This window comes from Pinus tabuliformis, chromosome 9 (assembly GCF_031772625.1).
Source record: "Pinus tabuliformis cultivar Carrire ecotype Pingquan chromosome 9, CPIR1, whole genome shotgun sequence".
In the NCBI taxonomy this organism is placed as follows: domain Eukaryota; kingdom Viridiplantae; phylum Streptophyta; class Pinopsida; order Pinales; family Pinaceae; genus Pinus; species Pinus tabuliformis.
The window spans coordinates 1,073,600,209-1,073,626,874 of record NC_142307.1 but is presented as its reverse complement, the minus strand read 5'-3'; the positions used below and the strand labels follow the sequence as shown (position 1 = coordinate 1,073,626,874).

The window sequence follows — 26,666 nt, the reverse complement described above, 5'->3', positions numbered from 1 at the left end:
GTAAATTTGAAAATTTGTGGAAAGGGCCATATCAAATTTCTGCTTTTCATGGAAATAATACTTACATTCTGCAAGAGATTGATGGAAAACCATATGCTGGAGGACCTGTCAATGGCAGGTTCTTAAAGAATTATTATTGTTCAGAATTCTGCCAGTTTCTCACAAATTGTATATACCCGTTTTATCAATTTTTCTTTTGTTGCAAATAATGACAAGCTGAACAGAAAGCTCAAGCCCGAGGTGAAGGCCCAAGAAGCTGGAAAGAAATGCTCGTCAAGCAAATCTATGTTTTTCATAAAATGGACAAAGCACTGGACCTGCGAGTTCTTAGTGTACTACAGGAGCACACTATCCCAAGTGGAGCCACTGTTATCACTTAAGAATTCTAATGCCAAAATTTCTCATACTAGCTTGATGATAAAGGTCAGTGCTAGTCTAAGTTTGATTTTGTTTTTCCTTAAAGTCTGAGTCTTAGGGGGTCTTGAGTCAAGTATGCATTCTCATTCATCATTAGTCAGTCTCATTCATCACCGGTCTCATAGCCATGTGTCAATTTGGTTTAGAAATTACTATGTGCCACAAAGTCTTTTAGGTGATTTCGTAGTGCATGTAACCATTTTGAAGTGTTTTCGCAGCGCATAAATCCTTTTAGCAATTTCGCAGCGCAAAATTCCTTTAGGTGATTTCGCAGCGCGATGTGTTTTAGGTGATTTCGCAGTGCATAATTCAAAATTTACACTGACCGCGCTACGAAATCGGAGATTTGTGCATTCCGCAGCGAATCTTTCCCAACTGTCAAATCTGTCAAGTTAATCTATGGTTGCATCATTCATTGTCAGTTTATGCACTCCACATATCATGTCCAACCACTTATCTCCATTATTACAACCACTAGGTACGTTGATACACACAGATTACAAGTTCCAAAGAAAGCTAGGTATGCACAATCTTAATGATGATTGTATGCCTTGCATGAGAAACAAGTTTGCAAGATTTCAATTTGAAAACATTGTCATCGAGTGAGGCAGCCATTCAAGCGAGGCAGAGAGTGGAGTTTGAGCAGCGCTAGCATTTCCAGCCTCCATTACACTGAATCTTCATGGAGGGATCGGCAAAAAGGAAAGACCACAGATCAGGCAAATGTTTGAGAAACGAGCCGGAAGGTTTAGACATAACCTTGAAGAACAAAGAAGTCGAGCATGCATTTAAGGAAGCTGGATGTTGGAATTTTTGCAAGAAGCTCCAGGGAGGTCATGCACAAGTTACTAAGGAATTTGCCCTGAATTTCACAGGACTAAACTCAAAGGTTGGTATGCTGGAATTGCAGGTCTCACCAGACATGATATCCACAGTTACGGAGATTCCAAGAGGGCAAGAAAGTTGGTTCAAGAATTTCAAATTTGATATGAACCCATGCAAATAATTTCTAAAGCAGGAGTTCATTAACTCAGATTTAAGCAAGTCTGTTCCTAGAAGTTATGTCAAAGAATCATATGCCCATTTGCTTACCTGTATACAGAAGTACCTGACCTGTGAAGGGAGATATAACAAAGTGTATTCATACCATTTTAAACTTCTGTTTCATTTCACAGGGAAGACATCTATTGATCTACCTTTTTACTTATTCCGCAGCTTAAGTAAAATGTGTGACAAGGTGCAACTAAGAAAAGAAGCCTGTGAGACTTCATTGTTCCACCATGGCTTGATTAAGTTGATTGTTCTGCATGAACTCCAGAGGGTAGGCAGAGACTGGGACACATTCATATTCATGTCTGGTTTCAAGAGCAAGACCGGTCTTAGCCCTCAAGCTGCAAAATATCTTTCAACAACAACCGGTCCTCAAGCAGAAACAAGATCTAAGAGGTTTTCAAAGTTAAAGGCAAGGAAACAAGTAAGAGAATCTACCAGGCCACTGACTATTCAGGATACACCCCAGCAGTCCATTAAAGAGAAAACTCAGGTCAAAGAAACTGCACATGAATCAAGCACAGGTGAAGAAGTTCAAAGAAGAAGGACTAGGAGCCAAGTGGCTAAAGAAAAAGGTAAGTCAGTAAGTATTGAAGAAAGCCCTGTTTCAAAGGGAGACTTAAACGATTTATTGCAAGCAATTGACATTGAAGAGTCCCCACTAGTTCAAGCTGATTTGATACAGTCAGGAAAAGAGAAGGCTAAGAGGGTCAAAGCCTCAAAGAAACTCAAGTTTGATGATCAAGTTGATCAATTTGTTTTTAAGCCCAGGGGACCCATAACGAGGAAGTTCAAACAAGTACAGGAGGTACCACCAAGAGCAAATGAAACAAGGGAGGTGACACGGTCTCATGAAAGAAAGGATAAAGGAAAAACAGTTGCCACTCAAGAAGAAGGTGGTGTGGAAGACTTGAAAAAGAGATTGGAATCGGCCAACTTTGAAATTGCTAGACTGAAGAAAGCTGCCAGAAAATTTGCAATTAAGGAGGCTTATTTTAACCAAATGCAAGCTCGGTGGGAGGACCAAACATTTCAAATTCCCGAGGTGGTTGATTTTAGTGTTCAATTTCGTAGCTGGACTACTCCTGCAATAAAGGAAGCCCAATTTATCAGAAAGGTTAATACAAACCTTAGATCTTGAATCAAGGTCATGAAGAAACAAATTGAAGATTTAAAAATATAGTTAAGCCAGCTGAAGGAATCTCCTTAAAGAAATCCCACTTCAAGGCTATGTTTCAAATTTTGATGATTTTGCTTTGTTAAGATTTTCTGTTTGTAGCAAAATAGGAAAAATCTCAGCTGATGACAACAATAGAATTCAGGTCCTAGATTAACTCCAGGTTGTTGGGAGGGAGTTAATGCCTCCTATATTTGATGTGAGGGAGTTAATGAGACTGTTAGATTTTCTATGCTATATAACAGGCAACCATTCGGATGGTTTGCTGAGAGAGGATGAGAGTTTTATGTGCTTTTCATTATGCAATCTCCAATTTGATTAATAAATTTCTGATGCCTATGTTTGGTGGACGTAGCCCAGATTGGTTGGGTGAACCACGTTAAAAGTTGTGTTTATTGTGCATGATATTCTGCTGTGTGTTTATTTTTGTTTGCTGTGCCTCTGGATTCCAACAATTGGTATCAGAGCTCGTTGGAGGAGAGGCACTGCTGGATCACGGAGTTGGTTTGGAGGTGGAGCGCGGAGTTGGTTGTTGGAGCTGATCAAAAACTGCGTGGAGAGATACCTGGTGCGCTGTGGAGCCGTTCAAACAAGCGTGAAGACAAGCCATTTGCGTGGAGCGTGGATAGATATACACCTGCGTTCATATATTTCAAAACGGTGGTAGCGTGGGTATGTATTTAAACCAGCGTGGATATATATGTTTTTTTAAAAACAGCGTGGGTATTTTCAAAACAGCGTGAATATGTATTTTTGAAAACGGCGATATTGCAAAGGACTTGTTATAACCTGCAATTGTGCACTGAATAAAGGTATGCGCAGTCAAAAACATTGATACATATTTAAAAACGGTGTGAATTAAATTAAAACCTGCGTGGGTAGAAATTTCCAATAATACCCAAAGCCTTCTGCTCAAATTTACCTCCGCAGAATACCTCGACTCCTACGTCCTCATCTTCAGCTGTATGTGGGTTAGTTGTGCTCGGGGCTGGAAACCCACCTTGTATATGAGGGATATACCTGGTATCTGTTGTGCGTGAAATTTCTATAAACTGTTTTTTTGATATACCTGGTGCGTGAAACTTTCACCAACTTCAGACTCAAACAGAATTTCGTTGCAACAAACTAAGGTTAAGATAAATGCGCACAATTTGGTTTGATATTCCAACATGAATCGTATGTATTTTGTTTTTTGTGGGGCAGAATTTGCACAAGTAAAATGAAAGTTTTGTTTAAAATAAAAGTAATATAAGTGCAAAGGCAGTTTTTGTTTAAAGGGCACAGGTACAAAGGCATAGGCAGTTTTTTTCTTTCTTGTGTAAAAACAAAGGCATAGGCAATTTTTTTTTTAAAATTGCTGGTATTTCAACGTTGGTATTGGAGATTATTGTGCTTTTTTTGATACAAATGGCGAAAACTCAAAGTGCCTGGTTTGAAATTGAGAAATTTAATGGCAAGAATAATTTTGAGATCTGGAAGGTGAAGATGCACGATCTGCTGGTTCAACAAGGTGTGGCGAAAGCACTGTTGGGGAAAAACAAAAGACCTCCTTCCATGACGGAGGATGAATGGGATGAGATGGACGATAGAGCTCTGAGCGCAATTCGGTTATGTCTGGCGGACGATGTTCTGTTCAACATTGTGTCAGAGAAAACCGCCGCAGGCTTGTGGTCGAAGCTTGAGAAGCTCTATATGACGAAATCTTTGACAAATCGGATTCTCCTGAAACGGCAGCTTTACGGTTTGCGGATGAAAGAAGGTACCTCAATTGCTGATCACCTAAATTTTTTTAATACCTTACTGGTGCAATTAGACAGTCTAGATGTGAAATTTGATTCAGAGGATAAGGCAATAACTCTATTATGTTCTTTGCCTGAATCCTGGGATCACTTTGTTACTTCCATAAGTTTTAGTACATCAGAAATTCTTGAGTTTGACAATGTTGTTGGAGCCTTGTTGGCTGAGGAGACGAGGAAGAGGTCGAATGCAGACACCTCTACATCAGAGGTAATGATGGCCAGAGGTCGCTCACGAGAGAGACACTCCGGGGGAAAGCATAGCGACTCTCACTCAAAGTCCAAAGGAAAGAAGCCAAAGGTGAAGTGCTGGAATTGTGGCAAGGCTGGACATCTGAAAAAGGATTGCTGGAAGCGAAAGCAGGCTGCTAAAGAAGGCTCTTCGACAGAAAAGAATGAAGCCAACACCACAGATACAGGTTCAGTATCTGGTTCAGGTATGAGTGATGAGGTATTGTCTGTTAATGTTTCAAAACATTATCAACATTGGTTGTTAGATTCCGGGGCATCTAACCACATGTGTATACATAAAGATTGGTTTAAAACATATAGATCAGTTGATGATGGAGTCGTGTACATGGGTAATGATGTCACGTGCAGTATTGTTGGAATAGGAAGTGTACAACTACAAATGTTTGATGGCACAACCAAAATGTTAACTGATGTGAGGCATGTACCAGATTTAAGGAAAAATTTGATTTCATTAGGAGCACTTGATTCAAATGGATATAAAACTGTAATTCAAGGTGGAGTAATGAAAATTTACAAAGGTATCTTACTAGTTATGAAAGCTAAGAAAGTAGGAAATCTATTTCAGTTAGAAGGTAGAACTGGGTCAGATCATGTGTCTATGTCTGAACATGACAGTAGTTCCATTCACTTATGGCATCAAAGATTGGGGCATATGAGTGAAAGAGGATTGAAAATTTTGGCTGACCGAAAGTTACTTCCTAATCTAAGATCTGGAAAATTGGATTTCTGTAAACATTGTCTGTTTGGTAAACAAAGTAAACAAAAGTTTAAAACAGGCAAACATACTAGTAAAGGCATACTTGATTATATCCATTCATATGTTTGGGGTCCAGCCCCTACAGCGTCATATGGTGGCTCGTCTTATTTTGTATCATTCATTGATGACTTTTCTCGGAAAGTATGGGTCTACACGTTGAAAAAGAAGTCTGATGTTTTTACAGTTTTCAAGCAGTTTAGAGCATTGGTAGAAAACAGCACTGGTAGAACAATAAAGTGTTTAAGAACTGACAATGGTGGTGAGTTTTCCTCCAAGGAGTTTGACAGTTATTGCAAGGATGCAGGGATCGAGAGACATAAGACCACGGTTTATACTCCTCAGCAGAATGGAGTTGCTGAACGCATGAACAAGACTCTTCTAGAAAGAGCAAGGTGTATGCTGAGTAACGCCGGGTTGCAAAAGGAGTTGTGGACGGAAGCAGTGGCAACAGCTTGTTATGTGATAAATCGATCTCCATCAACGGCAATAGGCTGCAAGATTCTGCAAGAGGTATGGAAAGGACACCCTTGTGACTATTCTAAACTCAGAGTGTTTGGTTGTGATGCATATGCTCTAGTGCCTAAACATCAGCGAACTAAATTAGATCCGAAATCGAAAAGGTATGTCTTTGTTGGGTATGGTGATGGAACAAAGGGATATAGATTGTGGGATCCTACTACCCGCAAAATCATCATCAACAGAGATGTAAAGTTTAATGAATCCTCTCTTGTACAGTTAGATGTAAATAGTTGATTGAAACAGGATGATGTATCTGATTTCCAGCATATTCAGTTTGACAGCATTTCTAATGATAGTCATAACGGCCATAGTTCAGATTCTAGTCATGAACAGGTTTCAGAATCAGATTATGAACAGGGTTCAGATGGAGGTCATGAACAGGTCTCAGATGGCGATCATGAAGAAGTTCCTACAGATGATAAACAGCGAATTGTGGAAGCACCAGAAACATTCTTAAGGAGGTCTACAAGGATCAAACGCCATCCGAGAAGGTATGATGATCATGTTACTTCAGTTGCTTTGATCGCTAATGATGATGAACCTTTGTGTTATCAGGAAGCTGTAGAAGGTTCAAATAGTGACAAATGGAAAGCAGCCATGAAGGACGAAATGATGGCCTTAGGAAAGAATGGCACGTGGGATCTGGTTGAACTTCCCAAAGGCAGGAAAACTGTGGGATGCAAGTGGGTGTACAAGGTGAAACGGGGTGTGAATGATACGGAAGACAGGTACAAAGCGAGACTGGTTGCAAAAGAGTTTTCTCAGAAAGCTGGCATAGACTTTCATGAGATATTTTCACCAGTGGTTAAATTGTTTCAATTAGACTTGTGTTAGCATTAGTGGCTTTGGTTGATTTAAAGTTGCAGCAGTTAGATGTTAAGACTGCATTTCTACATGGTGATTTAGATGAGGAAATATATATGGAACAACCGGAAGGGTTTATTCACCATCGCAATGAGAAATTTGTCTGCAGGCTCAAGAAGTCATTATATGGCTTGAAGCAGTCGCCTCGGCAGTGGTCTAAGAAGTTTGATTCTTTCATGTTGAGTCAGAAATATGTAAGAAGTGAATATGATCATTGTGTTTACTTTAAGCAGTTAAATAATGGCATGTTAATTATCTTAGTGTTATATGTTGATGATATGCTTTTAGCAAGCAAAAGCATTGAAGAAATCAACAGGTTGAAGACTCAGATGGCAAGGACGTTTGATATGAAAGATCTAGGAGCGGCAAGACAGATTTTGGGCATGGAGATTTTCAGAGACAGGGGCAATGGTAAGCTGTGGCTATCACAACAGAAGTATGTTGAGAAAATACTTTTGAGGTTTGGTATGAATAATGTGAAGCCTGTTTCAGTCCCTTTAGCTTCCCATTTTAAGCTTTCTTCGAGTTTATGTCCTAATACAGATGAAGAAAAGGATTATATGTCTCGAATTCCGTATGCCAATGTAGTAGGATGTTTGATGTATGCGATGGTGTGTACGCGACCAGATATTTCTCATGCAGTTGGGGTTGTCAGCAGGTACATGGCAAATCCGGGTAAAGAGCACTGGTCAGCAGTAAAATGGGTGCTTCGGTACTTGAGAGGCACAAGTAGTTATTGTATTTCTTACAATAAGAGTAGTGAATTTGTTTGCGGATATGTTGATTCCGATTTTGCAGGTGATTTGGATAAGAGAAGGTCAACTTCAGGGTACGTTTTTACTCTTGCAGGTGGAGCTGTCAGCTGGATGTCAAAGCTACAGAACATTGTTGCTTTGTCCACTACTGAAGCAGAATACATTGATGCTTCTCATGCTTGCAAAGAGGCGGTTTGGTTGAAAGGTTTGCTTGGTGAGTTTGGTAGGTTACAGGACAACATCAGGTTACTTTGTGATAGTCAAAGTGCAATACATTTGGCTAAGAATCCGGCCTATCATAGCAAATCAAAGCATATTCCAATTAAGTACCATTTTGTAAGATAGGTTATCACTGAAAGGGGAGTTTCTCTTGAAAAGGTGCATACAAAGGAAAACTGTGCAGACATGTTCACGAAACCAGTTTTGTTAGAGAAGCTACGCTGGTGTTTGGCTTCTCTTGGCTTGCAGAAAAGATAAAATAATAATAACAGGGCATCAGGCGAATTGTTGTCAAGGTGGAGATTGTTGAGATTTTCTGTTTGTAGCAAAATAGGAAAAATCTCAGCTGATGACAACAATAGAATTCAGGTCCTAGATTAACTCCAGGTTGTTGGGAGGGAGTTAATGCCTCCTATATTTGATGTGAGGGAGTTAATGAGGCTGTTAGATTTTCTATGCTATATAACAGGCAACCATTCGGATGGTTTGCTGAGAGAGGATGAGAGTTTTATGTGGTTTTCATTATGTAATCTCCAATTTGATTAATAAATTCCTGATGCCTATGTTTGGTGGACGTAGCCCAGATTGGTTGGGTGAACCACGTTAAAAGTTGTGTTTACTGTGCATGATATTCTGCTGTGTGTTTATTTTTGTTTGTTGTGCCTATGGATTCCAACATGCTTGGTATAATATTTCTTGAAGAATCCTACATTTCCATTCAGTTTTGGAAGGCCTTAGAACAATTGAAAGAATGTTTAAAAATCAAAGGGCTCAAATAGCAAAATTTTGGGTTGGAACTGTGATTTTTGAAACAACACAGCAGTTTCGTAGCGCGCTATGAAACTGCTGAAGGTGATGACTAAAGCTCAGCAGTTTCGTAGCGCGCTACGAAACTGTTGAAGCTAAACAATCTAATATCAGTCAACCGGTTTTGAAATACAAGTGGGAATTTTGAAAAGGGAATATCTACAAGAGATCATCTGAAGCTATCAGCTTTCAACAAGGTCAAGATAGGTGGAGGAAACATGTATTCGAATCCAAACTCTAAACTTTTTGTCATAAAGTGAGCACACTTACTACAGTCCAAGATATGTCAGAGAGCATGAAAGATCTTTTGCCTTTACACATAAAAGAGGTTGACAGCACATCAAAGACGTGGCAATTTGTTATATTTTGGATAATCAAAGATAAAGGGCATGGTTCTTTGGATTCGAACATTTTGAGGCAAACCAAAGACCGATAAACAGGGGTAGTTTCCTATGTTTCAGGGCAATGGAGAAGATGTGACATTGAAGACCAGCATGGAGTTTTGAACATTCACCACAGCCAAACTAAAAAGGGACCAGATGTCAAAGAACGAGAATGATTGTAATCAAGGCTATTATTAGCATAATAAGGAGTTAGACTCCTACTTGATTTAGATCTCTAGAAAGTCTAGTTACAGTTTGTTACATTTAATAGGCAGTTAAAAGTTGAACAGGTGTCATTAGAAATAGATTTCGAGTTCCCCTCAGGTTTGAGGAGGAATCTCAGTCAGGAAGAAGAACTCTATAAATAGGAGAAAGGGAAATGTAATAAGTGTTGTTGGAATTTTATGTAAAAAAGCTCTGTTGTTAAGCTTATGTAAAGACTCTGCTTCTTTTGGTAATACAGTACTGGCTTCTGCTACTCAAGAATCATAGAGACTTCAATGTATGAATTCCTCTTGTTGTCTTTCCATGTTGTCTACAGTATTATGAGTATTTGATTACTTAGAAATCACTTGCAGTGTTCTAATTTCCTTCATATACTCATAGTATGTCCTTTTATGTTTGGTAAACTATGTTTATATTGAAATCTGAATGCCTTGATTTTATTGCAAAGCCAATTCTATTGTTAATGCTAAATGACATATGACTCCATAAGCCCAATGGATGCTTGTTAATTTTGATTTCACCAGCCTCATTCCTATTTGTTTCACAAAGAGTTAGCCATCTTAATCATAATCACAAAACCTTTAATCCTTTGAGAGAGCCCCCTCAGGCTAAGGAGGCTAAGCCTTAGCTAAACGATTGGTTTGAAACAGTTACTTGAAGTCTTCCTGGTCTGTAGCCTTCCAAGGTCTGATTTTGAGATAACAGGTAGGAAGCCTCGACAAGAGAACTAATCAATCCTATCCTCACAGGAGAACACATCAATCCTGCTACAATCTCCATGGAGAACACATCAATCTAGGCCGCCATGCAGAACACATCAATCCAGGCCTCACAGGAGAACACATCAATCCTGCTACAATCGCCATGGAGAACACATCAATCCAGGCCTCATAGGAGAACTAATCATCCTGCTACACAAGAGAGCGAATCATCCTGTTCCACAAGAGAGCGAATCATCTTGTCCCACAAGAGAGCGAATCATATTGTTCCAGTGCGCACCACCAGGGAAGGGTGAGTCACCCTGTGGTTGTATGTTGCTCCAGTAATAACTGCAAGCCCTCAGAGCTCCCAGAGCTCAATGTATGCAACATGCAGGACCCTTGTACAAGGGTTTCTTGTCGACTCCAAGTCGTTTGGGAAAATCACAGATTATATCTTTCCTCGAGGCTTTGACAAGGTGTATCAACCTTTACATCATCTTAATGCGATGGAGCCTCCTTGCTCATCAACTTACCATATCCCAGATGATGTCTATCTGCTGGAGCAATCGACGAATACGGGATTCCTCAATAATCGAATCCCACCTCTGGTTGTTATAGAGAATCACAATGGTATCCAATGTAAATCCAAACAGCTCACTAAAGAGCTTTCGTAACCAGACTGCCTCACACGAGGTCATGCTAGCAACAATATATCCTACTTCGGCGATGCTCAAAGTCACTGACTTCTGCTTCCTACTCATCCAGGATATCGAAGCAGATCCCAAGGTGAAACAACACCCGAAAGTGCTCTTACGGTCCACCACACTGTCTGCCTAATCAACATCAGTATATCCAAGTAGTCTCACATCTCCGACAATGTATCTTAATCCATGAGAGATTGTGTCCTGAAGACATCTCAGAAGATTCCTAGCATCAATGCAGTGAGGCTCAACCAAATATGAGCTCACAGTGCTAACTGCAAAGCATATGTTCAAACGGAGGTTCAACAAGAACATCAATGTGAATGAGTTTTTGAAACTCAGAGGCATTTCCCAAGTCTGGTCCAACATCACTACCATATAACTTCTAAAAGTTAAGATCCTCGAGGTAGTCGCAGGCTTGCAGTCCATCATACCAAATCTTTCCAATATATTTACCACATATTTTCATAAGATAGGAAAATTTCCCTTGGCTTCTGCCATACTTCAAGTCCTTGGTCCTTTATTTCAAATTCAGAAGCCAGCTCCCACTTACATTTGTGAATGAGAGGGTCTGCACCTGTTAGAAAGAGTTCATCCACATACAACACCAGTATGAGAGGCTTGTCATCTTCAACCTTAAAGTAAAGGTTAGGATCGGCTTCACTCCTAGTGAATCCCAGCTTCATCAAGTAGCTATCGATCCTCTCATACCATGCTCGGGGTGCTTGCTTCAGCCCATAGAGAGCCTTCTTCAACCTGCATACATGAGATTTTCAATCATAAATCTCAAATCCTTCAGGTTGCTCCACATAGACCTCTTCTTTGATAGAACCATGCAAGAACGCGGTCTTGACATCCATTTGATGTAGGTTCCATCCTTGTGAAGCCACAAGGGCTATGATCAAGCGGATGGTCGTATATCTAGCAACAGGTGCAAATATCATAGTCTATACCTTCCTTCTGGGATAAACCATGAGCAACAAAATGAACCTTATACTTTTCCATACTTCCATTTGCTGCATGCTTTATCTTGTAAAGCCATTTTGAAGTAACAATTGTCTTGTCCAGGGTCTGGGAACTACTTCCCAGACATCATTCTCCATAATAGACTCATATTCTATTATTCTATGGTCATAGCATCCTTCCATAGTTAATGCTTGACGACATCTAAGAATGATGAAGGCTCATTTTGTATGATCATGCTCATGATGGTTAGGTATCCCTGATACCTGTTAAGTTTCTTACTTTGATGGAAGGTTCCTCATGGTGCAGCATGTCCTTCAGCGTCATCAAGTATCCCCCGAAGCCATGAAGGCCTCTTCCTAGAAGAGGAAGGCTCATGTGGATGAGAATCAATCAGATCCATGGGTTCTTCTACATCAGGCATTGATTCATCATCCTTTTCTTTCGGTTCCCTGGTGTCGGCTTTCTGAGAGCTCCTCAAAGTCGGAAGATTATTCACCTTGGGGTGAACTTTTCTTCAGGAGTCTTGTACATATACGACAATGTTTGTAGTTTCATCCCATAGAAACTTTAGAAGTCTTTGATCATGTAGCATGGCCCGGACCATGTAGCATGGCCTGGTGTAGTAGTCTCCCTCTTAATGCCAGCCTCAGATATGTCTGAGTGAACCAACTGTAATACATCGGAGGTCTTGCTTTGGCTTGAGGGGAACGGTCCCCTTTTGAGCTTTCCTTCGACACATCCCGGACATACACCTTCTTTCTCTACTTGGAATTCGGGCATCCCTGTTACCATCTGTCTTACATCGGGTAGAGATTTGTAACGAAGGTGGGCAAACCTCCGATGCCAAAGTTCGGACTGAAGAGTTGTGTCACAAGACATGACACCTAGCGGACTTCCATCGACCTGATATAATGAATCAACATTAAACCCAAGAGTAAAGGCATCTTTAATATTATTTTTCCATATACATACCTTGCCATTGTTGAAGGTTACCTTGTAGCCTTTGTATTCCATTGCCGAGATAGACACTAGGTTCTTTTGAGGTCAGGTGCATTTAATACATCTTGGACTTTCTAGCCTTCTTGAATGGTTGTCCTCTTCCTTGATCCCCAGCTCTCCTCTTACCTTTGCTATTGAATTTGTCATTCCTTTGATTTTCCATCAGAGGGATTTTGATCATTGTCCTGGTGTGAGTCCTTTCTATCAGGGCACTCCCTTGCATAGTGACCTTCTTTATCGCAGATGTAACATCGTCCTTTTCTTCCACCCTTAGGTCCAGCCTTTCCTTTTGATTTAGTCCCAAAATTATTTCTTTTCTTAGCATGAGAAGAAAAGGCAGCAGGAGGACCTTTAGGCATCGACATTTCTTGCTCTTCTTCCCTTGTTTCTTCTTGAATGCATCTAGCCATTAATTCCTCGAAACCAGGAATTACATTATAGTTCAGAAGAGTAGTCCTAAACACGTACCATTTTTATGGTAATCCTCCAAGAGCTCCAAGAGTCATGAGTGCCATTTTCCTGTTAGTAATAGCCAATTTATTGTAGATTTCCTTGGAGGTGCCCAGTTCAGAGATGTAGGCCACCAAGTGCTTGTCGATAGAGTCCCGGATGATCTTCTACTTTGACTTCTTCGGTTTTCCATTTGTTATGCAACAATAGATGCATTTGATGGAGGCTCAACAATATTGCCTCTTACATGGTCCAACACTCCTTGATCTTCTAGGGTTAGATCGATAGACATCTTCCATCCATGATATTCAGCTTTCTCACGGAGCTTGTCTTCGGTAGGAAAGAGTGTTGAGGACCCCATAGTTCTTTTAGGATAGCCTTGCCAATCTTCTCTTCGGTGATTGCTCTTGCTCTTGCTCGGGCTTTGTCTTCACCTCAACTCTAATACCATGTTAAGTTATGGTATGTTCTATGCTTATAAGAGTTTACTTATTTTTCTTGTTATATTCCACAAATTAGCAATCACATATACATAAAGTAAAGTGCAGATAGAACATTAAACAATCGACAAAAAACAAGCCAAGACAAGAGACACAAGATGTGGCGGCTAGCCAGGGACAAACCCCACAATGTGTGGGGAAACCCTTTGATCAAATCTTATTTTATCTTCAATAATTCAGCAGAGAGAAATAGTACAATAAATCTGATTCATATCAGCAGTAGCAAACCTTAGATCAGCAACATCAACATTAGTGGCTTCATTATCAAACTAAGGCAGACAATATCTCACAAACCGACCGTCGGATTGACTTCATTCCACCACCAAAAGTTGTGGCTTCCAGAGGAGGTTCAGATGAACCTACAATGCAGTTCCAAAGAGGAGATCTTCTAGGCCACGCAGGTCATTCTTTACTTTTGTAGTTGCAGCTTCAGTTTCAACAGTTTCTGGCTTCAAACTAGGGCAGTCGATATCTTGCAAACCGTTCGTCGGATTGACTTCATTCCACCACCAAAAGTTGTGGCTTTCAGAGGAGGTTCAGATGAACCTACAGCGTAGTTCCAAAAAGGAGATATTCTAGGCCACGGAAGTCAATCTTTACTTTTGCAGTTGCAGCTTCAAATTCAACAGCTTCCGACTTCACATGTGTGAGAGAGAGACCCATTTAAGCGCAGTAGAGAAGAGACTCATTTCTGCGCAGTAGAGAAAGAGAGAGATGTGATGAGATGAGGGAGTGTTCAAATGAGGAAAGTACTCTTATATTTATACACAACGTTGGTGGGTGAATAGATGTGACTGTTGGGCTTCTGAGCCTACATGAGTTGTAGGTCGGCCTGATAATAATTCCATAAACAAAATAAATTCATATCTCCATGAATACTTATCGGAATCAGATGATCTTTATATCAATCCTACACCTCTCGACGAGAGGAATCTAATAAAAATATTATCAGCCATGAATAAGATGACCCACATGAAGTTTTTCCCTGGTTGTCAATTTTAACAAATCTTTAAAAACTTCCCTGAACGCGGGAGAAGGTTGAACTGCCAACTCAATACCATCTAGAAGCTCCCACTTAAAGATCTGAAACATGTTAGTGGAAGTTTCAATTGCATGTTGGACCCATAATCTACAGTTTTCATTAATGTATGCTTTTGATTGCCATCCCATTTCAAAAATCATTGAAGTACAGATTTTGTTTGATAGTAGTCAACTAATAATATGAACTACATTATTATTCCAGTTTCCTAAAATAACGCTTATTGTGATTAGCGTTGTTTGATTAACCATGAATCTTAAAACTTTTGGTTCGCCTTGTAGTTCATCCAATTGTTGTAAAACCTGTCGCTTCTCTGTTAATTTCAACTTCCCAAATTCTTTGAACCAAAGAGCCAGTGGTTTAATCCTTAGCATATTATCACTGGTCTTGATTTCTCCTGTTATCTCATGATAGAAAACCTGTGAAAAAGGATTTGGAGAAATACTTTCTCTTCATCGTAAACTTTGGTAAAAGGAGATGAGAAAGTCCTCAGATATTGCAGGGTTCTCTGGATGCAATGAGATGTCCTAGTAGATGGCCTTTTCTTGCAGAATCCTTTCCATTATATATATATATATATATATATATATATATATATATATATATATTTGATTATTTAAAATACACAACCAACATCATCTCATTGAAGTGTTCTATCAGACACTTGTGTCCTTGACATAAATATAGTCTCAACATAAGGCTTAGCATGGGTTTTCTTGTAGTCGTTGCACATTTCCATGGCACTTGTTGTATTCAACACCCTCAACGCAACTGACACAACTACTCTCCCTATTGGTCTGCACAATTCATAGATTGTAACATGAACTTGTGTTTACCCCTTCATATGTCTTCCCTAAGCTGCCACCAAGGTGCCACACATAAAACTCAAGGTTAATTCATGACACTTCTCTACTCACCTTGCTCCTCACTACCCATAGCTATCAAGCCTCACAGTCACAATCTCAAAACAAATCTCACACCCTCAAACTCAAGATTCTTCTCTAACATTCAATAGGCCAAATAAGCCCTTTAGCTTTGAGACCGATTGTTAAAAAAAATCACTAAAAAGAAATATAAATTTACTAGCAACAAAACACAAATCATAAACACAATGTTTATCCTTGAAAACCACAATTTGAGGAAAAAATCGCTAAAAAAATATTCTATCCCTCAGAACCCATCCAAGCCTCCTCTCTTCCCTATAACTCATTTTGCAAGTCTACACTTTTACCCAATGTCTTTCGCAACTAAGAAACAAGATACACATTGGGTTGGCTGTACATTTTAGATCTAACCTTTCTATGACCTAAGTAGAAACTAAATTCTTTGTACTACCTCCATCTATGGTCAAATTACAATACTTCCTTGTTAAAAAATCCATCGTAGAGAAATATAAATTTACCTGCAATAAAACACAAATCATAAACACACTATTTATTCTGGAAAACCTTAATCCAGGGAAAAATTAGTGGACAAAATATCCTATCCTTCATTGTTCACATCCCTTGTACCCTTGCAATGAAGTCTTTCCCAACCTTTTAAAGCCTTCATTACATGTAATCTACGAGCGCAAAACCATGTGCCCAAAACTACCACTATTGAACTCTTTCACCAAGTTTACCTAACATTTATTTTGCACTTTGGTTCAAAAAATGGTTTTCCTTTGCTTCCTTTTTAAGTTATTTCTCCCATTGCAACAATTTTCTTTATAGCATCACATTCCCTCCTCCTTACGCCACTTTGGATACATGATCTTCAACGGAACCTTTTGTTAATCTCACAACATGTGCTCTAGCATCTTGTTGATTTCTTCAACCACTCAAGGTATCTGGGCATTAATAAGCATCCATGCTCTTGCAGTCCACACTCTACATCAACCTCTTCATTTTTCTTTTCAATAACCCCTTTACATTCTTTAGCTTCTATTTCCTTTCAAGGTTTTTTCTATCTTTAGCCTTGAATGCATATTGATATGCCTTAGACACTAAAAAGTTCACCATACAAATCTCATCTTGAAGAATACATCCAATCCCACTCACAAGTCTTACAATGGACACTATATGCCGTAGACACTAAAAAGTTCATCATACAAATCTCATCTTGAAGAATACATCCAAACCCACTCACAAGTCTTACAATGGACACTGGACACTATGTGCCTTAAACACTAAAAAGTTCATCATACAAATCCCATCTTGAAGAATACATCCAAACCCACTCACAAGTCTTACAATGGACACTAGACTTTCTTCCTCATTTTGTCCCAACCTTATAGACATTCTATAAAATTTTTGAATGATATCTCCATTTGTTTAAATTTTGTAACTCGAAATAGCTCTTATTACTCTTTACTCAAGTTCCAACCATGTAACACTACTCATCCACCAATGTTGTCATCACTTTCATCATGTGCTTTTTGTTGTTGTTCCCCTTCTTTGAGACCCTTCCATATTGTCTAGACTTGTCGTTATAAGACAACATATATATAATTGTCTCGGATCCTTCTACCTCTCCTATCTCAATTCATATTCATTCCTTTTGTGCCATTATCCTCTCTTTCTTACAACACATTTTGTAAATCTACATTGTTTCCCAATGCTTATTGCAATCAAGAAACACAATACGCACTTGCAAGTGATGTACATTTTAGATCTAACTTTTTAATGTCCCATGTAGAAACTAAATCCTTTGTGCCACCTACATCTATCATCAAATTACAACACCTCTCTTATTTTGCACTTGTTTCATTGCAACAATATTCTTTGTAAAGATGTGTTCTCTCCTCACCCTGACACTGCAGCTATGTGATCTTCAACTACTCTTTCGTTGCCTACACAACGTGTGCTCTTGCATTTTGATTTCTTCAATCACTCCAAGATTATTCTTCGCATCTGTAGGCTCCATGCCCTTGTGATCCAAACTCAAAACAATAGCCATTAAATATGTTGCCTCTAGCTCACCCTCTTGCAAATCATCCTCTTCTTTCGCTATTGTTTACTCTTCCAACATTGTTGTCACCAACCTCTTCATTTTTCTTCTCATTTCGCTGCTACTTCCCACTCTTTGACTTCTCTTTCCTTGTTATTTTTTCTTCAACTCTCAATGTGTGTTGACATCTCTCAAATATTCGTTGAAACTGTGTACAAATATAGTCGGGCGTGTTGACATCTCTCAAAATTAAATAATTTCTCCATCTCGCCTTACTTTTTGGCGTGGCCATCACTCGGATGCAATTTTTGAACTTTTCTTTGCCTTGAGCTTGGTCTGATATTCCCTCAAAATTGAAGAATTTCTCTATCTCGCCTTTCTTTTTGGTGTGACCATCACTCTGATGCAATTTTTGAACTTTTATTTGCCTTGGGCTTGGTCTTATATTCCCTCAAATTTAAAGAATTTCTCCATCTCACCTATATCCAATCAATTGCCTATGTCATTGTATCCATTTTAGGTCCAACTTCAAAACTTGAAATAGCTCTTATTGTCTTTGGGTTCCAATTGGTATCACTACACATTTTATTACTGTGTCTTCAAATTCTATCTCGGATCACTACTCCACCACTGTTGTCATCACTTTCATCATGTGCTTTTGCAGTTACCCCTTTTTGGAAGCCTCAAGAGTGTCTAGCCTCGCCATTATTAGACAACATATTTGTAATGTCCTCATTCCTTCTACCTTTCCTATCCCAATTCAAGTTTATTCCTTCGTGAACTATACTTCTCTGTTTCCCACAAGTTGCAACTCATTTTGCAAATCTACACTCTGCCCAGTCCAATGCTGGAGTTGTCTCTCTCCTTCGACAACTCTACCCAGCAATCTCCTTGGTTAGGGTTGTCCCTCTCCTTTGAAAATTGTACCCAACAATCTCCTTGGCTCAATCTGTCCTCAGGGCAGGTTCTTCCTGCTCTGATACCACTTCAAAGTGATGGGAGAACAATCCACAACAAAGCACACTAGAGAAATAAAACAATGCTTAATGCAACCACAACACAACAATCACCAATTAATGGAGAATACATCCCATAAATATAAAACAATTTGCAGCTTTATACATACAAAACATGAATCACTGGAAGGACATACAATCCTTTAAAATTTAAATGCAATGTCAATAAGTCTATATGAAAGAAACAATAGTATCTTACTTACTAAGCTATTGAAGAGATTGCAACAAGTGGGTTCCCCTCATTTTTTTCTAGCTACTATGGGTTTTAAATCTTGCTAGGGCCCACAAGTTGCCTGATCGTTGCTGCCCTTTAACTTAAATAATTAATAGTTGTTCAAGATCATTGTGTGGTGGGTTACCATGGTGTGGTAAATGCTTGAACATACATACAAATTTGTATGTAAGGGCCTGACATCTCTGTTCACACAAAAAGACTTGGGTAAGGAATAAGGCTTCATCTCATACACAAATGTTGTGAGGAAACATTGTAAGGGGACCAATTGGCATGGAAGATGGAGAATAGGTTATGATACTTACACCCTAAGCTCTCATTACATCGAATAAGAAGTTCAAACTGTACTAGATGTTGTTGCCTCAATGCACCATCCATCCCCTAAGACATTTTCTTTTCATACAGAAAAGGGTTTCCTTAAACCTCGAGGTTAAGGAGAGAAGCTACGGAAAAAACTTAAAAGCACGGCGAAGGAAATCAAAGTCTCGAGTGATTGATCAAGTTGTTTCCAAACCCATCTTCTCAATCACTGACTTTTCCACTAAGTAGGACCTTAGAACACCATATTCATAGATGGCCAAGACACATTTCCAGTGTTATAGAAGCAAAGGCCTATCCATCTTGTGCAAGTTCCAGGCCTAGTAAGGCTACGACCCACTCACCAATATTTATGTTTCTCTCTCTCTCTCTATCCGTCTTTTCAATAGTGATTTACACCTTATAAATAATAACAAGGGCTATATGTACATAAAATAACAAGCAAACAAACAACCTTCCTCTTCACACCATTTAGTCTGATCAAGTGAGCTTATCCAATGAGATGTCGATGTCATTCTATGGGCCCACTAAATCATGAAATAATTTTTAACTTAACAAACTTCTTTAAAAGATAGTCAAAGGCTTGCATAATAAAATCTGACAAGCATACTGTGCACTTACGTGCTCAAAAAGAATAGATGTAATGACTCATCTAAAATTATGTGTAAAATGGGAATACTAGTATGCATATGAAGCATCCATATGATAGCTACATAGCTACATACGTACAAAGCATGCATATGATAGCTACATAGCTACATACATACAAAGCATGCATATGACAGCTACATATGCATGTGTCACATACACTGCGTTAGTATGCATACTAATTGAATACCTAACACACAAAAAATTTAATATTTTATGAATAAAAAAATAAAATAATAAAAACAAATTATATTTATAGACAAATGTTTAAATTCATAATTATAATTAAATTAATAAAGAAATTTAATTATATTATATTTACAAACAAATATTAGAAATTTATAATTATAATAAAGAAATACAAATAAATCCCCCTGATCGAGGTGAGTGCCCAAGGATGCAGGACAGATATGGTTGTTAGGATAACTGAATGATAGGTACAGCCCACCGCAGCCCACACGCTCATGGCGATGGGTGCAGTGGCCTCCCGCATGATAATGTACACAGGGGCATGGAGAACTGGCAGCCGATTCCAAGGTAGTGACAGAGGTGGGAAGGACAGGACAAGAGGATGGATGGGACAGAAAGGGAAGGAAGGGGATTATGAAGGAATGAAGGGTGATGGGGAGAGCATAGCTGCAAAGGAGAGACGGAGAAACGATGAGGAATATCAACCTAGAGACCTGCAACAACACCTCCGAAGCGGCACCGGATATGTTATCTGGCTCTACTCGTCTTTTGCAATGCTGTCTGTGAGTTTCCATGGAGGGGGAATGAGGGATATGACCAGAGAGGGGTGTCGAGAAATAGGTGGGAGAGACCTGGGCATGCTGGGAAGGAAGGGGACGGGGGTCGAACCTGTAAGTGGCAAAGAGAGAGACCATCAAGGATGGGACCATGAGGAATCACCCGCAATTAAGCTGGCCTACCTGATAACCAGTGAGGAAGGAGAGCAAGTAGATAAGCAGGTGCAAAGGAGGGCAATTGGGAGTAACAAAGAGGAGCGGATGGTTTTAGTGGCTATCTGGTTCAAGGGGAGGGCGATTAGTGTCGAAAGTTCCACTCGAACTGGGAACCAGGCCACTACCCCTGGGCGCAAAGCAGAGAGAGGCAAACACCAAAAAGGCGGAGAGGCTATTGCTTGGCAGGGGAGAGGCGCTGATAATCCTGGCATAGGAGAGGCACTGCAGCTGTGGGCAGAGGGTCACCAGGGCAGAGACGAGTGTGTCAAGAAAGGCGAGGAGAGGGGAAGCGGCATCATTGTGGAAAGTTTGAAACTTAATGTCTGTGATCTAATCTAAAATGTATGTGAACAGGTTCGCACAACAAGAGAAATGGCAAGACCAGCCCGTGGAAGAGGACGATGCAAAATGGGAAGGGAGCTGCCTTGTGCAGCTGACTGGGGCACCTCGGATCCCACACGTGGAAGAAATCCAGTAGAAAGGCTTATCAATGAAGCGGCAACAACATATAGGGTAGGGACAAATGCAAGCATCAGGAAGATCTTAAAAGATTGGGAGGCATAGATAAAAGGAGGCAGATTCAAAAGAGGAAATAGAGGTCTGGCGTGAGGACCTAGGGAACACTAGGGGGAGACTCACACAATTTAAGCAGACTCTATACTTGTATTGGCTCATGAAGAGCCTCATGGGGAAGGCAATGGAGCAACTATCAATGGGGATGGCAATGACCCTCCAGGACATGCCAAACTACAAGAAAGACCTGCAGGCCATCCAATTCCAGTTGTGCAAGCAGGACATTTGCCTAGATCATATTCAAAGGCATATCCCTTGTATTATCGAGCTGGCAGAAGCACCAGGAGACTCAGCTGAAGACCCAACACCGGTTGACTTAACCTCAGAGGATCAAAAGGAATAGTCAAGTTCCTTAATGTTTTTTGGTTTAGCGGATAGCATTTACTTTTATTAATGTATGCTTATGATAAACAAAAACTCAGACTCTTTATCATAATATAGATGTATATATAGCTTGGGTAGATCGACTTAAACTACATTATTTTTGGATGGCATATAACAAGGATAGGTGGCCAAGAGACTTGGTTTCCCACTGGGCAAGTTGAGGCCACCTATCTCATCTATGTGGTGTAAACTTGTCTTTTATAAATAGAAAATAGAAGGTCCTGCCAAGCTTTACAAAAAAAATACAAATAAATCATGTTTATAAACAAGTATTATATTTTTTTCAAACTTAAAAAAATGAAATCAACCTAGCCTCGCGAATAAACTCCAAATAGCTCTATTGTCAACCTTTAGTGCAAATGCATGCTTGGACTTGACTACACCTTATCCCTTATCCCATTGTTGGTTGAGCGAGGGGCAAGGCGGCCACTGTTTGGAGACAGAAGGGATTTTATATAAGACAGTGGGAGAATGCAGATGGTGGGAGAAAATTTGAGAAGGAGGTGGGAGAATACGGATAAGGGGAGAAAAATTGGGAAAGAGGAAGGATACACCAGTGAGGAGCGAATCTGAAAATTTGGGAAATATGAGCAATTATTCTTGGAATTTTGGGCACGGGGCCAAAAGCACTCAATTTCGAAATCTTTTGGATCTAGGAACCAAATATGTTGATCCAGATAGGCTAGGAGGAAATGGTCAGTTTGGTACCAGTGAGGAGCGAATCTGAAAATTTGGGAATCTGAACAATTATTCTTGGAATTTTGGGCACAAGGCCAAAAGAGCTCAATTTTTAAGTCTTTTGGATCTAGGAACCAAATAGGTTGATCAAGATAGGCTAGGAGGAAATGGTCAGTTTGGTCGCAGGAGTAGATTGGGAACAACGACGGCCGAAATCAACTTCAAACAAGATTTCCAAGTGAGTATTTGCAATTAAATTGGTAAAATATTTAGGTTAAATTTTGATTGACATATTGTGGGTAAATTCATGCTTTACAGTAGACAGAGGGGACTGTGCTTACATTCTCCCATAAATGGATTCTAATTTGCACATATTGATTAGGACTTCTCTAGTACAAAGAACTTCGGTTCAAAGCAAGAAAAAGAAGTTGTTTGTATAGTAAAACTATGCAAACATGATGTGTGCCTATGTGCTCTTTGAGCCTGACATCTAACCCAACAGAAAGTTCTCTATAATGCATTGACAAACAAATTCCTAAACTAATACAGTAAAGAGAATCAGTGAAAAAACATATATCGTTGAGAGATCTTCTACCCAAGCTTCACTATTAAGCTTTTCTACTAAGCTCATTTTGATCTGATGTACATTCCCTTCTTGCTACTAAATGCACTCTTGACGTAGATCTTGAATAATCCAAGCAAGCAAGCAACAAACTTGTTTAAGGATATACCTTTTGGGCATGTTAATAGAAAGCTAACTCCTGATCCTACATTGTAGCGAATTTCAGGTCTTCATCCAATCTCGCACAGTGCAGTGATTCAAAGACTATGGAGTCTCAATTAAAATATCCCCTTATTAGTGCAGCATTAACATAATAATATTGAAACATCATCAACATTACTCAACATTACAATCATGGCTTATATTATGTTGCTTTGAAAAACATTTACAAACAATCATGCATTCTCCCTAAAATTCAGGTATTTATTGTCAATGGCATGTATGTCAGTGTCCAACATTCTTCAGTTTCTTGAAGACCCATCCTTCAAAGTATTAATCTGTTTCAGAATTAACCTGAATAATAGCACAAAACCACACTAGACAAATCTTGTTCCACCAAGAGTTCCACCACACCACTCAGTCGTGTGAGTCTCTCCCAATTTACATTTGAATAGATCCCAGAACTATAAAAGGTGAATGAATACTGAATATAAGCCATTTTTAGACTTAAGATTTAGCCGACCATTGATTCATCAGATCAACTTTGAACCAATTTAACATGCTTCATAGGGCTTCTAAATAACATCATATGCTTCCAGAAAATGAAGAAAATGGGAATGCAAACACACTACTGTTCAAATAAGTGCACAGACCCTTAATATTGCAGCCTTTCATGGATATATCGAAGCTCTAAATTTAATTGCTTTTAATTCAATTTCTCATTAAAAAAATTGCATTTAGATCTTAAAAATACTCGAAATTAAGACCACATTACCTAAGACAAATCAGAGCACTGACAAGAAGCAGCCTTCAAACAGCTGATGGCCAGTGTTCATCTGTCCTTAAATTAAAAAACGGCATCTGACGTGTTCTTCAAATCAGAGCAACTTAAAATCAGACAACATGACCATTTGAAATCAAAAGAAAACCCAAACTGGCTAAAAATATCTCCTTATATTACACAAAAAACTTACTTTAACAGCCGCATTCAAAAACTGGAGGGCATATCAGGTTGTAACTAAGTACATCCATATAGCCAGATCCTATTTAGTTAAGGCAGGCCAGAGTTAAAGGGGTTCAAATTGGAAAGTACTGAACATTGAAATTCTAAATACAAGCAGTGTATCCAAAAGATTCAGAAACAAACAAGAAGTAAAAAAATGATGATAGGTTTATGTTGTTAACTACCGATGATACTTGATTCTTCCATGGACATAAACAAGTTACATAGATTAATAGGTAATAATCCTGCTAACTCGAAAACATGTGGCTGTTAGACTTCAGAGTAAATCAGGAAAATATATCCCAGACCCTCTAAATATTACTGTACAAGATTAATCACAAGACAAGTATGTGTAGATAGCCATCCTTAGAAAGATATCCAATCCACAGACACCAAACAAAACACTTATGGCTCCAAGAAATCAAACTATAAAATGAAATCTTAAAGATGTCCACTCTTTAATCATCATCACACACCATAGCAGAAAAGGCTGTTAATCTGTTTCTGAAGGTTTAGCTTACCTTCATAGATTGGCTGACATATGAAACAAACTAAAACTTATCTACCTTTTCCGCCTTCACAACAGGATTTGCTTTCTCAATGGCCGCTCGGCCAGCTGCCCTGTAATCAAAGGGGCAATTATGCTTGTCCGAATAGCGGTGCAAAGAACAAAAGGTGTTCCCACAACGGCAATTGAAGCCTGTCAATCCAACACGTTTCTTGCAACAATTGCAACGGGTCGGGACCTGCTTTGCTCTCTCTTGTCCTTCTGCCTGGCCTGATTCTCCATTGGAAGAGCCGGGCAAACCCTCCAATTCTGCCTGATTAGTTAACTGGAAGGCGGGTTCAGAAACCTCATCCAGCTTCGCAATATTGTCATTGCTATGTTCGACTGATGAAGTCGAGGACGAAGCCTTGGCCTTGGCCTGCTTCAATACCATATCTCTGTAGCATTTGGAGCAAAAATTCATTGTAGCCGCACTTCCGAAAAATCCACAATTGTTCGCACACAGAAGAGGCCCTTCGGGAGGCTGGCAGCCAGTCTCATCGTGATCTCTTTTCTTGCTTTCTTGAGCCATTATCTCTAAATAATTTAATGAAAACTGAGAATAGGAAGATGTATTTGTTAAAAAAATAATCCAATTACTGGATCTGTAGCGATCGCATTCAAGCGTTAAAACTTCAATTCCACGGTGTTAATCCGCTTCGGCATTTAAAGACTCAGGGAAACACAACAGGGTTCTGAAATAGAACTTATCAGAGATGCCTTTAAGAGATGGCAGTTTCGTCTGTTAATTCTGCCTTTCTTCAGTTTAGCACCTTAATTCCACCTGCTGTTTAGACCTGACCTGATTTTGACATAAAAAAGTTGGAAAAGAAATTTTAAAGCAGTGAAAACTGAGCAAAAAAAATTTAAATTAACGCACTATGGATCACAGAATACATGCGCATCCTCAGTATGGCAACAATTCCAGATTTTCGTTCCCTTTTTGCAAGTAAACGAAACTGCAAAGCAACAATTACAGATTTCTGTTCCCATTTTGCAAGAAAAGAAAATGAAAAATACTACACCTTCAATAGGATCCGGATTCCCTTGAACTAAGCCTCAAAATCTCCAGTTCCGCAACGGTTCTACAGGTTGCTGGCGTGTTCTGATCCGATTCAGCTGTTTTATGCCTAAAAACTGCTAAAGACGGCTGTTCCGCTCCAAACTTGGTACAGTCGGAAGGATATTAGAAAAGCTACCAGGTCCATCCTAGACGCATCCACGCCGAATGAATAAAATCTCCTCCTTTCAGAAAACCCTCACGGATCTAAACAAATCCAGCCGTAAATAAGCCGCGGGATCCAACCCTTTCTCCCAAAAAAATCCGAATTTCCGGCCACAAGGTCGACCGAACGCATAGAATTAAAGGAACTCCCTATCAATCGAATGAATTATAGGGGAAGACGGATTCAACTCTCCCAACAGACGATTGAATAAAGGAAACTTGAATCAAGGTTAACCTTCTTGGAATTTTTAGGTCGGGAAAAGTGGAAAAAAAAGCGAGAGAGAGCGGGGAGTCGGTGGTGGAGATGCGGGTCCAGGGTATCTGCCCGTACAGCTGGCCCTGACCGAATTTCCTCTGGTGAAATTATTACGTGCATACGTGGACCTGCCATGCCACGTTGCTTGTTATGGTTACCTGCTGTTCCCGTCAATACACGCTAGTTTTAATTCATTCCTTTCCGTTTCGGGTAAACTGCATGTGCTTTGCTTGGTTGGCATGTCAGCCACACCAACAACGTATACAACACACAAGAATCTTTGCCCGCTTTAATATTAAAAAGTAATTATTATTATATTTATTATCAATATGTTCGTTATCATTTATTTTCATAAAGAATAAAAGTATAAACAAATAAGTATTTTATTTATATTTAAAATAAATAATGATAGAGATTAACTTCTTCGGTTTTTTTTTTTTTTATTCATTAATTTCATATGTCATAATCATTATGTTACGTATATTAAATGTTAAAATTCGCATGGGTCATGTAGACATGGTTAGATTTGAATTGCTTCAAATTAGAAAGTGTATACAAGACTCCACATAATATTTAAAATTAAATAATAAAATGGTTA

The 26,666-nt window shown here is 39.3% G+C and overlaps 1 protein-coding gene across 1 annotated transcript; it reads right to left on the bottom strand.

The window, feature by feature from the left end:
* Positions 1-24,469: 24,469 nt before the first annotated feature.
* Positions 24,470-26,066, bottom strand: LOC149152453 (zinc finger A20 and AN1 domain-containing stress-associated protein 8-like). The gene is made up of 2 exons (XM_089438853.1): positions 25,613-26,066; positions 24,470-25,389 (listed from the first exon to the last, which is right to left on the bottom strand). The coding sequence occupies exon 2, from the start codon at positions 25,117-25,119 to the stop codon at positions 24,592-24,594; it is 528 nt and encodes a 175-aa protein (XP_089294979.1). The 5' UTR covers positions 25,120-25,389; positions 25,613-26,066; the 3' UTR covers positions 24,470-24,591.
* Positions 26,067-26,666: the final 600 nt, after the last annotated feature.